At 31.8% G+C, this 12,615-nt stretch overlaps 2 protein-coding genes across 3 annotated transcripts; one reads left to right on the plus strand and one right to left on the minus strand.

Annotated features, from left to right (window-relative positions):
* The first annotated feature begins 2,242 nt into the window (after positions 1 to 2,242).
* LOC107017201 (microtubule-associated protein 70-5-like) lies at positions 2,243 to 6,527 on the plus strand. Its single transcript, XM_015217473.2, has 11 exons — positions 2,243 to 2,414; positions 3,699 to 3,784; positions 3,883 to 3,948; positions 4,034 to 4,204; positions 4,281 to 4,451; positions 4,577 to 4,732; positions 4,830 to 4,976; positions 5,218 to 5,289; positions 5,377 to 5,790; positions 5,877 to 5,952; positions 6,162 to 6,527. Exons 1-11 carry the CDS (start codon positions 2,318 to 2,320, stop codon positions 6,167 to 6,169), a joined length of 1,464 nt encoding a protein of 487 aa, XP_015072959.1. The 5' UTR covers positions 2,243 to 2,317; the 3' UTR covers positions 6,170 to 6,527.
* A 2,699-nt stretch (positions 6,528 to 9,226) lies between these two features.
* LOC107015743 (translation initiation factor IF-2-like) lies at positions 9,227 to 11,288 on the minus strand. 2 transcript variants are annotated; one of them, XM_015216140.2, is made up of 3 exons: positions 11,007 to 11,288; positions 10,364 to 10,445; positions 9,227 to 10,216 (listed from the first exon to the last, which is right to left on the minus strand). In XM_015216140.2, the coding sequence occupies exons 1-3, from the start codon at positions 11,028 to 11,030 to the stop codon at positions 9,528 to 9,530; spliced, it is 795 nt and encodes a 264-aa protein (XP_015071626.1). In that variant the 5' UTR covers positions 11,031 to 11,288; the 3' UTR covers positions 9,227 to 9,527. The 2 variants fall into 2 exon arrangements, with proteins under 2 accessions (XP_015071626.1, XP_027772563.1); XM_027916762.1 differs by lacking the exon at positions 10,364 to 10,445 and having other exon boundaries at positions 11,007 to 11,210.
* Between the last annotated feature and the right edge of the window lie 1,327 nt (positions 11,289 to 12,615).

A 12,615-nucleotide genomic window follows, 5' to 3' on the forward strand; every position in this document is an offset into this window, starting at 1 on the left:
ATTGATCTTTTTACCATTTTTTAATAAAAGGTATTCAAAATAAAAGAAAAAAAATATTTTTAAAAAGTAAAATTACATAGAAAAATCTAATTCTAATCAAATTATCTGGCCAATAAATTTTACCAAAATAAAATTTACATACACTCTATTTTATTAAACATTACTTGTGTGATTACATTAAATACACTGTTAGTATTTTTTTTCCCTGACCAAAACATTTGATCATGTAGAACTTGAATAATTCCATTTGCCAAGTGTCATCCAACTATCAGAAGCTTTATATATAATAATATCAAACTTAAGAAGTATTAGTATATGGTAAAAAAAAATTCTTTGCTCTTATCTTGAATTATATTTAGTCATTCATACTTAAAAGCAACAAAGTTTGTTTATGTACTTTAAAGCAAACTTAGTTTAAATCCCCCTTTTCAATTATTTGTCATCAACATCTCATTTTCTTTGAATTTTATCAATGATCTCAAGATTTTATGGAGTGTTTAACGCTCAAGCAATTTAATTTGTTCTTAATCTAAAGTGGAAGGAGCTTTCCATCAATATTTAGAGATTATTTTTGGAAAATATCACATCAATTCCCTAAGTTAATTTTCTCATAGTTAATTATATTAGAGTTGTACATCTTAATCTCTTTTCTTTATTATTTTATATTGTGGTAGGACAGATGAGATCTCGTTAATTTTTCATCAAAAGTTTTAAGTTCAAGCTTCGAAAATGAAAAAAAAAATTGATAGGAAGAATTTCTGTTTAAACGGGCCATACTTGACATGGATTAGTCGGGCCAACGGGTTCAACAGTATCAGATTGTGGATTCGAGCCTCGGGGAATGAAGTCATGTTTTGTTGGAGAGTGTTTCCCCCCTCAAATGAACCTTAAGCGGTGCAAATATGAATTAGTAGGGTCAATGCGTTCGAGTCTTTGGTATGGAGAAATTTATGATAAAGAGTATGTTCGTTTTTAAATGAGTCACACTGAACACATGGATTTCAACAATTATTAGATGGTGGATTTAAGCTCTGTAAACTTTTAATAGAGAGTATTTCCCACTTAGAACCTTTAGAGTGTCAATCTGAATTAGCTGGGCTAACAAATTTCAAACATCATATAATTAAATTTAAAAAAGAGGAAAATGCATAAGTATTTCTCTTCAAATCTATATCTGAAATCTCAGAGACACATTTAAACTATACTAACGTTTTATTATCCGACTGAACTTATTTTATAAATAATTTTCTACTTTTATTTCGGCCTACGTGGCGCTAACTTGAAAAAAAATATCAACACGCACTGGGCCCGCAATATAGTGTCACGTAGGCCGAAAAGGGATAGAAAATTATGTATAAAATAAGTTTAGGAGGGACCTTAATATAGTATAAATATGTTTCTAAAATTTTAGACATAAATTGAGAGATACTCGTACATTTTTTCTTTTAAAAAATTATAAGAATCTCTTTCCCTAAGAGAAAAAAAAAGGGGGGGAAATAGAAAAAAATAAGAAGAGCTTTATTATTATTTTAATAAAATGAAACTTGATTACCTAACACCCTTTTTCTGCTTAAGGAAAGCTTCAAAAGTTAAAGTCCAGATAAGTGTAGGACAACTTAGCCTTTATTCCCTAGCATTTTGTCTTGTTTAATTTTAAATTCACTAATTTTTTAAATATTATTTGGTGTGGTCCATTTTTTTAATTGTTTCTTTTTTAATTCTGTTCCACTAAAAACAAATTTCAAGAATATGTTACAGCTAAACCATACAAATTAATAAATATAAAAGAAATGTGTTAAGCATATAGAGATATTGTTCCATATAATCATTACTATCTTTTTCAAAATTGAGTAGTTAAACTAGGAAAAAGAATGAGGAATTCAAATATTATATTGTAGTCTTTCAAAGATAAAGTCGTCAGTTCGGTGCACTAAGTTAAAAAAGTTAAACTACAAATATGTATTGTGCGCAGTTGTATTTTATATTTTTGCGAGAAGCTATTTCCATGATTTGAACGAATGAACTCCTGGTCATATGACAACAAAATTATTATGTTACGTCAGGCTCGTACAATAACATTTCACTAGAAACTTAAAAAAAGATAATAATAAAAAATGACTAAGTTGGTTTTGATTTGTTTTTTTGTGCTTAAGGTTTGCTTAACAAGAGGGGAAGTCAATTTGTTTTCTTTATATAAGTAAATGTACACTTCAAATAGCTACAATTATTACAAACTCTTCTACACATCTTATTTCTTTCTTTAGTACCTTTTAAGTTCAAGAATTATACTATAGTTTGAAAGTCATAGAAAATTAAAATGTCAGGCTTTTATGAAGTTTGTGGTGAGGAACTTTTTCATGTTCATCCTGATCCTGTTATCTTGGAACTCAATAATTTGCAGAACCAACTCAAAGGTTAAAAAAACTATTTTTAGATTTCATTTTTCTGTTGTGGCTCTTGATTGAATGTTATGCTAGTAGGTGTTTTTCCTATTGCCATGAAAGTTTTGTGTATTTATCCTGGTGCATTAAGCTTCCGCTAGGCAAGGGTATGGAGAATTGACCGAATCACATTAAGCCTTGTGTACATAGGCTTACCTTGCCTATTTTCACAAGAGGTTGTTTCCGCAGCTTGAACCTGTGACCACCTGATCACATGTCAGTAACTTTTACCTTTGCGTCAAGGCTCCACTTCATGCTTCATATGTAACGGATGATAAAAAATTATCGTCATGTAACCAGGAGGTTACGGGTTCAAATCGCGAAAACAGACTCTGGTAAAAATGAAAGGTAAGGTTACTTGCATAGACATATTGTGGTCTAGCATTTCCTCAGACCCTATGCATAGCGGGAGCTTGGTGGACCGAAGTGCCTCTTTTTTGTCTTATCTCAATATCTAACATGTTTAATAGATAATATTTTTTTTAAAAAAAATATTAATTACTTTCATAGTTGGATTGATTTGGACATATGATCAATAACAATAGTTTCTAGAGGAGTCAACAACTCTGCCTAAGATGTTAAAAACAAGCTTTACATCATCCTATTTACCAAAAAGCTTTCAAATTTAGATATGTGGAAACATGTTTGATGATCTCTTTTTCATGATCTTGTCAAACAAAGAGACAAGGTTTCTGTTAGTAGCTATGTTGTTCGGACTCTTCAAAAACGTTGTCAACTTGTCATATACATGTCAAGTCCTAAAAAGATGCACTACTTTTGAAGAATCTGACATGTACCTGGTGTTAGTTTTGAAAAGTCCGAGCAACATGGTGGAACTTTCAATCAGCAGGCAAAAACAATTGAAAATTTAAGAATCAAAACTTGAGTATATTCTAAGTTTGTTCTGATTCTGTCTGTCCAGCTTGTGTTAAAATAGGCCAAATAATCATCTGCTGATAAAATTCAGGTAGTCCTTGTTAGGCTAACACCGAAATGATCTTAGCGATTAGGTATGATGATGACATGACATAGCTTAAATGATCGACCTCAACTTGTTTGGGACTGAGACATAGTTGTTGTTATTGAACCTTGCATTTTCGTATAAACATTACATTTCGGGCTGTAGTATATCAACTTTTTGATACTGGCTTTTCTGAAGCTTCGACGTGTATATGTGCATGCCTGTAACATGCTACGTATAGATATAAGAGCGGAATTTAGCCATTAAATTTCAATTCTTGATGTGAATTTCATCAGAGAAGGATCGAGAACTTGGAGCAGCGGTAAGTGAAATTAAGGCTCTGAAAGCATCTGAAGTCCTCAAAGACAAGGCTCTTGAAGAGGTACTCTCAACTCAATTGGATTTGCTATTTTTGCATACATTTGCTTGTTATAGTTTAGCTATTATATCGTTTGATAATGAAATTCCCATTTTTCACAGCTCGGAAATGAATTTCAAAGATTGGAAGGAAAGCTGAAAATTGGCGAAGATGTAGTTGAACAAAAGGTATGTCATTTCATCGTTCGTGTAAAAGGTAATGCTATTCAAAAGCAACCACTTCTTTACTCAAAAAGGGCACGTCAAAATGCAGAATCTTGATATCAAACGACTTGTTAACGAGAAGAAAGAAGCACTGGCTGCACAACATGCTGCTGAAGCAACTCTTAGAAGAGTATACGCAGATCAGAAAGACGATGATGCTCCTCCTCTCGAGTCCATTATTGCTCCACTCGAGGCAGAGATTAAGATGTACAAGAATGAGGTACTTAAAAAATGATGAAAACACATTCCAAGTACTTTGGCAAGCATTAACTTGTTTTCTTTGGCGAATTCATTAGATTGCAGCATTACAGGAGGATACAAGGTCATTGGAAAGACACACGAGGTCTAAAGAAGCCGCGTTGCTTGAAGCAGAACGAATTCTAAAAAGTGCTTTAGAAAGAGCATTGATAGTAGAAGAGATTCAAAATCAGAACTTTGAACTAAGAAGACAGATTGAAATCTTCCAGGTAGGAGTTTCAACCGGAAAATTACAATAGACGGTGGACTCCCTTCACTTTTTCGTGTGTTTCCTTCTTTTACATCTTGAATTCCCCTAGTGAAAATTCTGGCTACGCCGTTCCTCTCAATGCAGGAGGAAAACAAAATACTTGATAAGACGAACCGTCAAAAGATTCTTGAGGTGGAAAAGCTTAGCCAAACTATCATAGAGCTTGAGGAGGCAATTCTTGCTGGAGGAGCAGCAACTAATACACTTCGTGACTACAAACGAAGAATATCTGAATTACAAGTAAAAAAACATCTAGACACATATTAAATAATGCTACTAGACGTACGACTATGTTATAGATCATAAGGCCTGAGAATAGTTTTTCCGAATCTTGTAGGAGGAAAAGAGGACATTGGAAAGGGAACTATCGAGAGTTAAGGTTTCAGCTAACCGAGTAGCAACTGTCGTGGCAAATGAGTGGAAAGATGAAAATGACAAAGTTATGCCTGTAAAACAATGGCTAGAAGAAAGAAGGCTGTTGCAGGTTACTAAAGCAAGATATTGCGCGACTTAAGGAGACGTTTGGACATAGACCAATCTTTCAAACATTTTCCACTCAAAAAACTTCAACCAGTTCTCAAGTGAAATGAATGTCCAAACAGAACTTCAACTTCAAAAAACTCTTTTTACCAAACTTCCATGTCCAAACGCCTACTAAATAAGTATTTTTGATCATAACTTATCTGTTAGACTTACTGAGATACTTTTTTACCTATGTGTTATAGGCGGAGATGCAACGATTGAGAGACAAATTAAGCATATCAGAGCGAACAGCAAAGGCAGAAGCACAACTCAAGGTGAGGTTTTCAATTGTCATACACTACGCGATCCTTGAAACTAACTTAATCTGTTTTCCACTCATCTGTTAAAAAATTTTGCTATAGGATAAGCTAAAACTAAGGCTCAAAACACTCGAAGAAGGTCTGAAGCAAGCGTTCAATCCTAATGGATCGACAAAACCTCAAAAGACTAAACACTATCTTGGAAATAGCTTGGTAAAAAAGAGTTTATGGACTTCTCAAAATAAGATCATTGGCTGTACTGGTGGAAAGGAAAATGCAGAAACGAAGGAGAATTCCATTGTGGATATAAACAGCAAAGAAACCATAGACGCGCATAAGATCAAGAATGGAGGAGGTGATCAGGATGAAAATAAGACTAATGGATGCAGCCAGAGCGTAAACGATGATATAGTATCTGGTTTTTTGTATGACAAGCTACAGAAAGAAGTTATCTGTTTGAGGAAATTTTGTGAGACAAAAGAGTCTGCTTTGAATACTAAAGATGAAGAAATTAAGGTGAAATATTACCATAAAACAGAAGTCTTTACACACGTTTATCGTCTTCTTTTTATCAGTTTGATCAATCTGTTTGATTTTTACAGATACTAACAAAGAAGATTGAGACATTGTCAAAAGCTATAGAAGTTGAAGCAAGAAAACGAAAAGTGAAGCAACAAGGTCAGTATATCCTTTATCATCATTTTTGCTACGTTGCTCGGATCCTCCAAAAATGTCACTAGATATATGTCAGATTATCCAAACATTTAGCATGTTTGGAAGATCTGACAAGGGCTTAGCTACATTTTTGAAGGATCCGAGCAACATATATTTTTCATACACTATCGTTAGACCATACTAATTTTGAAGATGGCCTACATTTGAATTAGGATCATGAGAACATCTTGAAGATTCACGTAAAAAAAGGGCAGCTCGGTGCACTAAGCTCCTGCTATGCGTGGGGCACTATGAATCTTGAAGATACATGAAATGGAACAAAAAAGTGAAGCTACTCTCTTGGTTTTCATCAGTCTGATTCTTACATTTCTTGTATATATATACAAAGAATGAATAGTGATTGATCAAAGGAATAAAGATTCAATTGATTTGTTATGTGTAAAGTGAGTGATTAGCTCTGTCACAACTGAACTGTAACAATTTTTTTGTTTTTGCTTCTTATTTGTATAGTAAGAATAATTGGAAGTTTGAACTCTTAACCCTCAACACCTCAAACGTATGGTGCGTGGACAATTTAACATGAGGATTCAATATTGTGTAAATAATCAAGAATTTGGATAGGTTTGGCTTTGACACCATTTTAAGAGATGTTGAGTCGAACTCTACCCTCAAAGCTACTCATGAGGTGAAAATCATGTAATACCATATAAGGAGACAACAGTTCATTCCCTCAAATATCACAAGACACTTAACATAAATCATGATAGCTTCCATCACTTCTTAACAGTAAATTCAATACTGAAATTTCTTCACAATACAATAATGTCATTATATCAACAGGTTGACAATTGTGCCACAACTCGGTGCACTAGGGTCTATTATACGCAGGGTCCGACCAAAAGGGTTTATTATACGCAGTCTTACCTTGTAATTTCTGCAGTAAGAGGAAGCTGCACAACTAAAGATGAGCCTTATGTCAAAGAGACGCGAAAATTTGACTTTGTGAATATATATTATTATTTCAAACACGTTGACAAGGCGCACAATAAAAAAAAGGCATATTACATAGACGGGATAGACTTTGTCCTCAACTTACAATTAAATACTTCAACTTTGAAAATGCACATCTAGACACCTTAACTCATCCTCACTGTTTCTTGTGGATACCAGAGTTGACGTAACATACAAATTTTGAAGGTGTCTAGATGATCATTTTGTAAGTTAGCACATAAATCGTTATGCTCCTAGAGAGACATATATACATAGGAATGTTCCATTTATGGATTTCTCCCTTTCCAAAATATAATGTGAAGAAATCAAGAAACACAACTAGTCAACTTTGCACCTATATTGAATCTCATCTTCTTTTTATAACAACTTTACTCCTAAAACTAGTCAAATTTGGAAAATATTAGGGTTGACTACAATCAAATATGTGTCTAGACAACCTCAATCGGAGATTTGAACATTTCAACATGTTCATATCACCGAGGTACGTGATGGGATGGATCAGATCCCTCCATGTTAATCAGAGGTCTCGGATTTCATCCTTAGAAATGAAGAAACTCTGATAATTTGGCACTGAGACGTAGTTATTGTTGCTGTTACAATTCTGGAATAGTATCTAAAGAAGGCTTCCATCTTTTACAAGACTCAGTTACTCTCAAAGATTGATCAATTGGAATTCGTCCAAATTGAAGCTCTTTAACATTATTCACAAGAACTTCCAATTGTTGCTTTGATAACACAATCTTGATTCTTTGACTATTCTTGCAATTATCATTCTTTTCATTTTGTTGATGAATTACTTGTTGAATAACATAATATTGCATCTCTTTTTCATCACATCTAATCAATTTTTGATCATTGGATATATCATTTTCTTGATTATTCAAAGATGGAGATAGTAATAATGTATCAATACAATTTCCCATGATTAATTGCATGAAAATTGAAGGGGGAAAAAAATTATGAGTTATTTTACAAAGGACTATCTATATTTATAGTGATGACCTAGTGATAAAATAATATTCAAACGTGCAGACCACCTTTAATTAAGAGCAACTTTAAACTAATAAAAAAAATTGTGCAACCATGCATATTTAAATTTCAAGGACAAGAAAGAAAGAATTATGTTATGTTATTATATGTGAATGGAATAAAGAGCTCATCAAGAGTCACTTCTCGAGACAGTGACGAAATCAAAATTTTCAGATATATAAAAATAATAAATATATGAATAAGTCAGTATTTATTTTAACTTTTTACCTATTTATACACAATTCCAGCAAAGGGTTGTTAATCGACAATCCTTGAAGGTTGAGTCGGATACGAGATTTAATTTAATTAGTTAAATTTTTAAGGTCTTTAACGTTGAATATATTCAACTAAAATTTAACATTTTAGTTCTATTGACTTTTGCCCGTTCGATTTTACTTATTCCTTATATATAAAAAAAAATAGATATTTCAATTTATTTATCTATTTTAATAAATTAAAAAATGTTTTTTTCCCTTCATATTACCCATAGTATTAAACAACATTTAGGTTAATTTAGTAATTTACACCCTTCCTAGGCTTTCCTCATCCTTTTTTGCTCCTTCCATTACTCGAACTCATAATATTGAAAGTGAGACACTTATCATTCGAACAACTTGATGTCTAATTTAAAAAAATTTAAAAGTGTATTAGGCCAACAGAAGACAAATAACATTATAATTTAAAAATCTAGAATAATAGTATTCATTATATAAAAGTCAACCTAACCAAAGTCAGAGGCCTGAATATTCTCTAAATGTTATACCTAATGAGAACATGAAAATTCAAAGGTCAATTCCATGTCGGTGCTAAAAATGAGGGACACACAATAAAAAATAATAGCATTATCCTTTATCCACACTATGGTTGATCTATTCATCGTATCATAATATAGAGGCGAAATCAGAATTTTAATTATATTTATATTAAATTTATTATAATTAAAAAATTATGAGTTAAATTTAAATTTATAGAAAATCAAAGAAAATAGATAAACTTAAGAGTAAAATCTTACGCCCACCCATCAATGGAGTGCTACCTTACATTTTTCTATCTATTTTTCAAATTTGATCCATTATCAAAATTTTTGATTCCGCCACTAACGAAATAAACCATAGAGTAACGAGTAAAACGACGATAGAAACAACATTGGTGTACATGTATGGAGAACAAAGTGGGAAATAAACAAATAATCAAAGATATATTATACCACAAAGTATTATTTTAAAAAGAGCAATGATTAGTGAAGTGCTTTCTTTAATCAAATTGTATAATCAATTACTAATAAGTACTATATAATAAGACAGTTCACCATCCATCTGGTCACCTACTTATTATTCTTTATGCACTTTTTATCATTCAAATAAAAACTATATACCTTGTATACATCGAATATGGTACTATTATTAATGAATACAGTAATAATATAGCAAAATAGACATCCATATGGAGCCCAAAACTTTGTTCTGGGCTCTTTTGGAAGCCCAATAATGAAGTACTAAGTAGGGCCATTTGAGTGACCCACAATGATTTGGGTCACATTACATAATTGTGCATCCTTGACCATCTTCTTCATTATAGTAATCATTGTTTCCATAATAGCCCTTTCCATAGCTAGATGGGCCCGGGCCGGGCCCATATCCATACGAGTAGTTACCGTAGTATGGGGCGGATTGTTGGGGTACAGGTGTTCCGTAATATTGATAACACGGGCCACCGGTATAATGGCATTGCCCACAGCCACAACCTGGCATTACCTGGGGGTATCCGTGGACTGGAGGCATCATCATCATTGGTTCGGATATCCATGGGGTTGCCACCATTGCTGATGTAGGACCGTCCTTGGGCTTTTCTGGATCTTTTGATTTGTCCTTGGGCTTATCAATTACAGTGGGTTTTTCTTGTCCTTTGGGCTTTTCGGGCTCTTTCGCTTTGTCCTTGAGCTTTTCGGGCTCCTTTGCTTTTTCTTTGGGCTTTTCGGGCTCCTTTACTTTTTCCTTGGGCTTTTCGGGCTCCTTGGGCGTTTCAAAAGTGACAACCTTAGGTTTCTTCTCTGGTTCTTTGGGCTTTTCGGGCTTTTCAGGAGCCTTTGCGGGCTCTTTGATCTCAATACTTTTGATTGCTTTTCCTCCTTTACAACACAATTTGTCACGAATCCGTTCAGGACTACAACAAACTACAAGGATGGTGATAGTATTGGCCTTCTCATCATACATCTGATCTCGAACCTCTACAATTCAAATCATTTTAACATCAAATATTTAGGAAAAAAAATAAACATTACAACATCACTCCAAAAAAAAATATCTATAAGTAATTCTTTGAAATTAAAATCTTGAAAATAAGACAGACAACGTTCTACGTAAAGGTGACTCACGAGGCATTTTGCAGAGAATTTTCTTGGCCTTCTTGTAGCAGCAGGGACACTGAAGATCAACCTTTAGCACCATTACAGTGGTCTATGAGAAATTAAAAAAAAATAATTGGAAGGTTATTTCATTATTGGTAAAAGGAAAATGTTTAAAACTTGAAATTGTAGTGTTATACCTCTCCGTTCAAAGTTATCTAGATAATATTTGACTAGATACAAAATTTCAATCGAAGAAAAAATATATTTTAAAATTTTGTAATTTAAATGAAATCATAGATGTTTTATGTCTCTATATATATATTAGCCATCTTATTAGAGTAATAAATTATTCTTCAATAAGAATTAGTACCCAAAAATTACCCCTAAAGATTCCAAATAAATAACTTTGCCCAATGTTTCATTTTTGAAACAAGAATATCCTTATATTGTTAGCCAAGTAGTTCAAAAATACCCTCTATACAAGTCTAAGTACCTCGAAAATTCTCTTTCTCACTATAATTGATTCGATAAAACAAGTGGAAAAATAGTCAATCTTACCTTTAAACTGTCGAAATTGAACACTTATATCAAATATAAAGCGATAGATACTTTCTAGACAGACTAAAAAGAAAGTAAAACATATAAATTGAAACGACGAATAGGTAGCTACCTTCTCTTTGTGATCACCACCCATAGCTAAGAATTGAAACTAGAAATGAATTCCTTGTGATTATTTGAAAAGGAAAGAGAGAATAAAGGAGTGAAAAAAAAAAGGTGTGATATTAATAGTATGAAAGAAGGGAAAAGAGATAAGTGTGTGATGTGTGAAGTTAGGAGAAGAATTTGTTGAAATTTATGATATTGATTTGATTGTATGGTGGCTAGCTAGTTGTTGATTGCTGACTATATACTCTTTGTTTGCATTTGCTGGATTTGATTGGCACACCTCACCTTTACTTTTTCTATATTATTTTTTTCAAACCTAAACATTATTATTTTAATAGTAAGTAAGAATAGTAACAAAGTCAGATAGAGTCGAGGGATTCAGATAAATAGATTAGGGATGGAGTCAGATAGAACTGAGAATTTGAATGAATAGAATAAGGAGGGAGTCAGATAGAGCTGAGGAATTCAAATGGAAAAATAAGGACGAAGCCATACAGAGCTGAGGAAATCGAATAAATATTTCTTTTCTGGTGAAAATGATATTATTTACGTATGACTAAAATTATATTTAACGTATATATACTAGTAAGTAGTAAATATTGAATTCTTTCATTTTTTTTCTTGTATTTTCAATTTAAATTTTTTAATTATTTTAGTGAAAATTTTGCTTGTGCCTTTAAATAGTAAATACTATAGTTAGTGATAATCACTTCTATACTAAGCACTTTTATGTGTTGGTAGTTGATTAAGTTATGGGCACTTTATTTGACTATTTCTACCATGACAGATACTGAATAATTCTATTTGTCAAAGTTTAAATTGAACTAAGAAAAATAATTTATCTATTGCATGTCATGTTAATTATCATATTTTTTATTTTTCAAGAGTCAAATTAAGTAAACTTTGATCAATAATATTTTTAAAAGTACATTTTTATGACTATTTTATAGTTTGTAAATTTTAATTGTAAAATACTGAGTATATCTAGTTCAATTTAGCTTCAAAATTCAGTCAAATTATTATTAAAAAAAGTCAAACATGACAACTAATATGAGGTTGATGGAATAGTATATTTTGCTTTTATTCAAATGATGAATTATTAAAATTAAAGGTTATTTAACAATAAATTTGTAATAAAATTTGTAGCTAATTATTTTAATTTTTATATAATATAAGAGAAAGTAAAGAATAGAGTAGGAAGTGGTTTTAGTTTGGTTAGTGCAATAATGGAAGATGTACCCCACATGGCAGGTATGCTTAACCCATGTTATTTGTTCACTACTTTATTTTCTTACCATAATTAAGTATATTATGTCCCTTAATCATAAAAATTTGAATAAAATAATTTGATTCTACAAAGATTTTCAATATTTTTTTTATCATTATTTTATCAAAATAAATTGTATAACTAAAGTAATAATTGTAACTAATTCAATATTTACTCTAGTGAGTGGAATTTAACCTGTTATAAAAGATTATATATTTCTTTTTTGTTGTTATTGATATTAGCCTTTATTTAATATTTATCAATTTCACCTGTTATAGAAGTTATGTTTTAAATTATATAATAGCGTAAAAAAATACTTACATATTAACATGTACATGACATAATT

This window comes from Solanum pennellii, chromosome 4 (assembly GCF_001406875.1).
Source record: "Solanum pennellii chromosome 4, SPENNV200".
Classification (NCBI taxonomy): Eukaryota; Viridiplantae; Streptophyta; class Magnoliopsida; order Solanales; family Solanaceae; genus Solanum; species Solanum pennellii.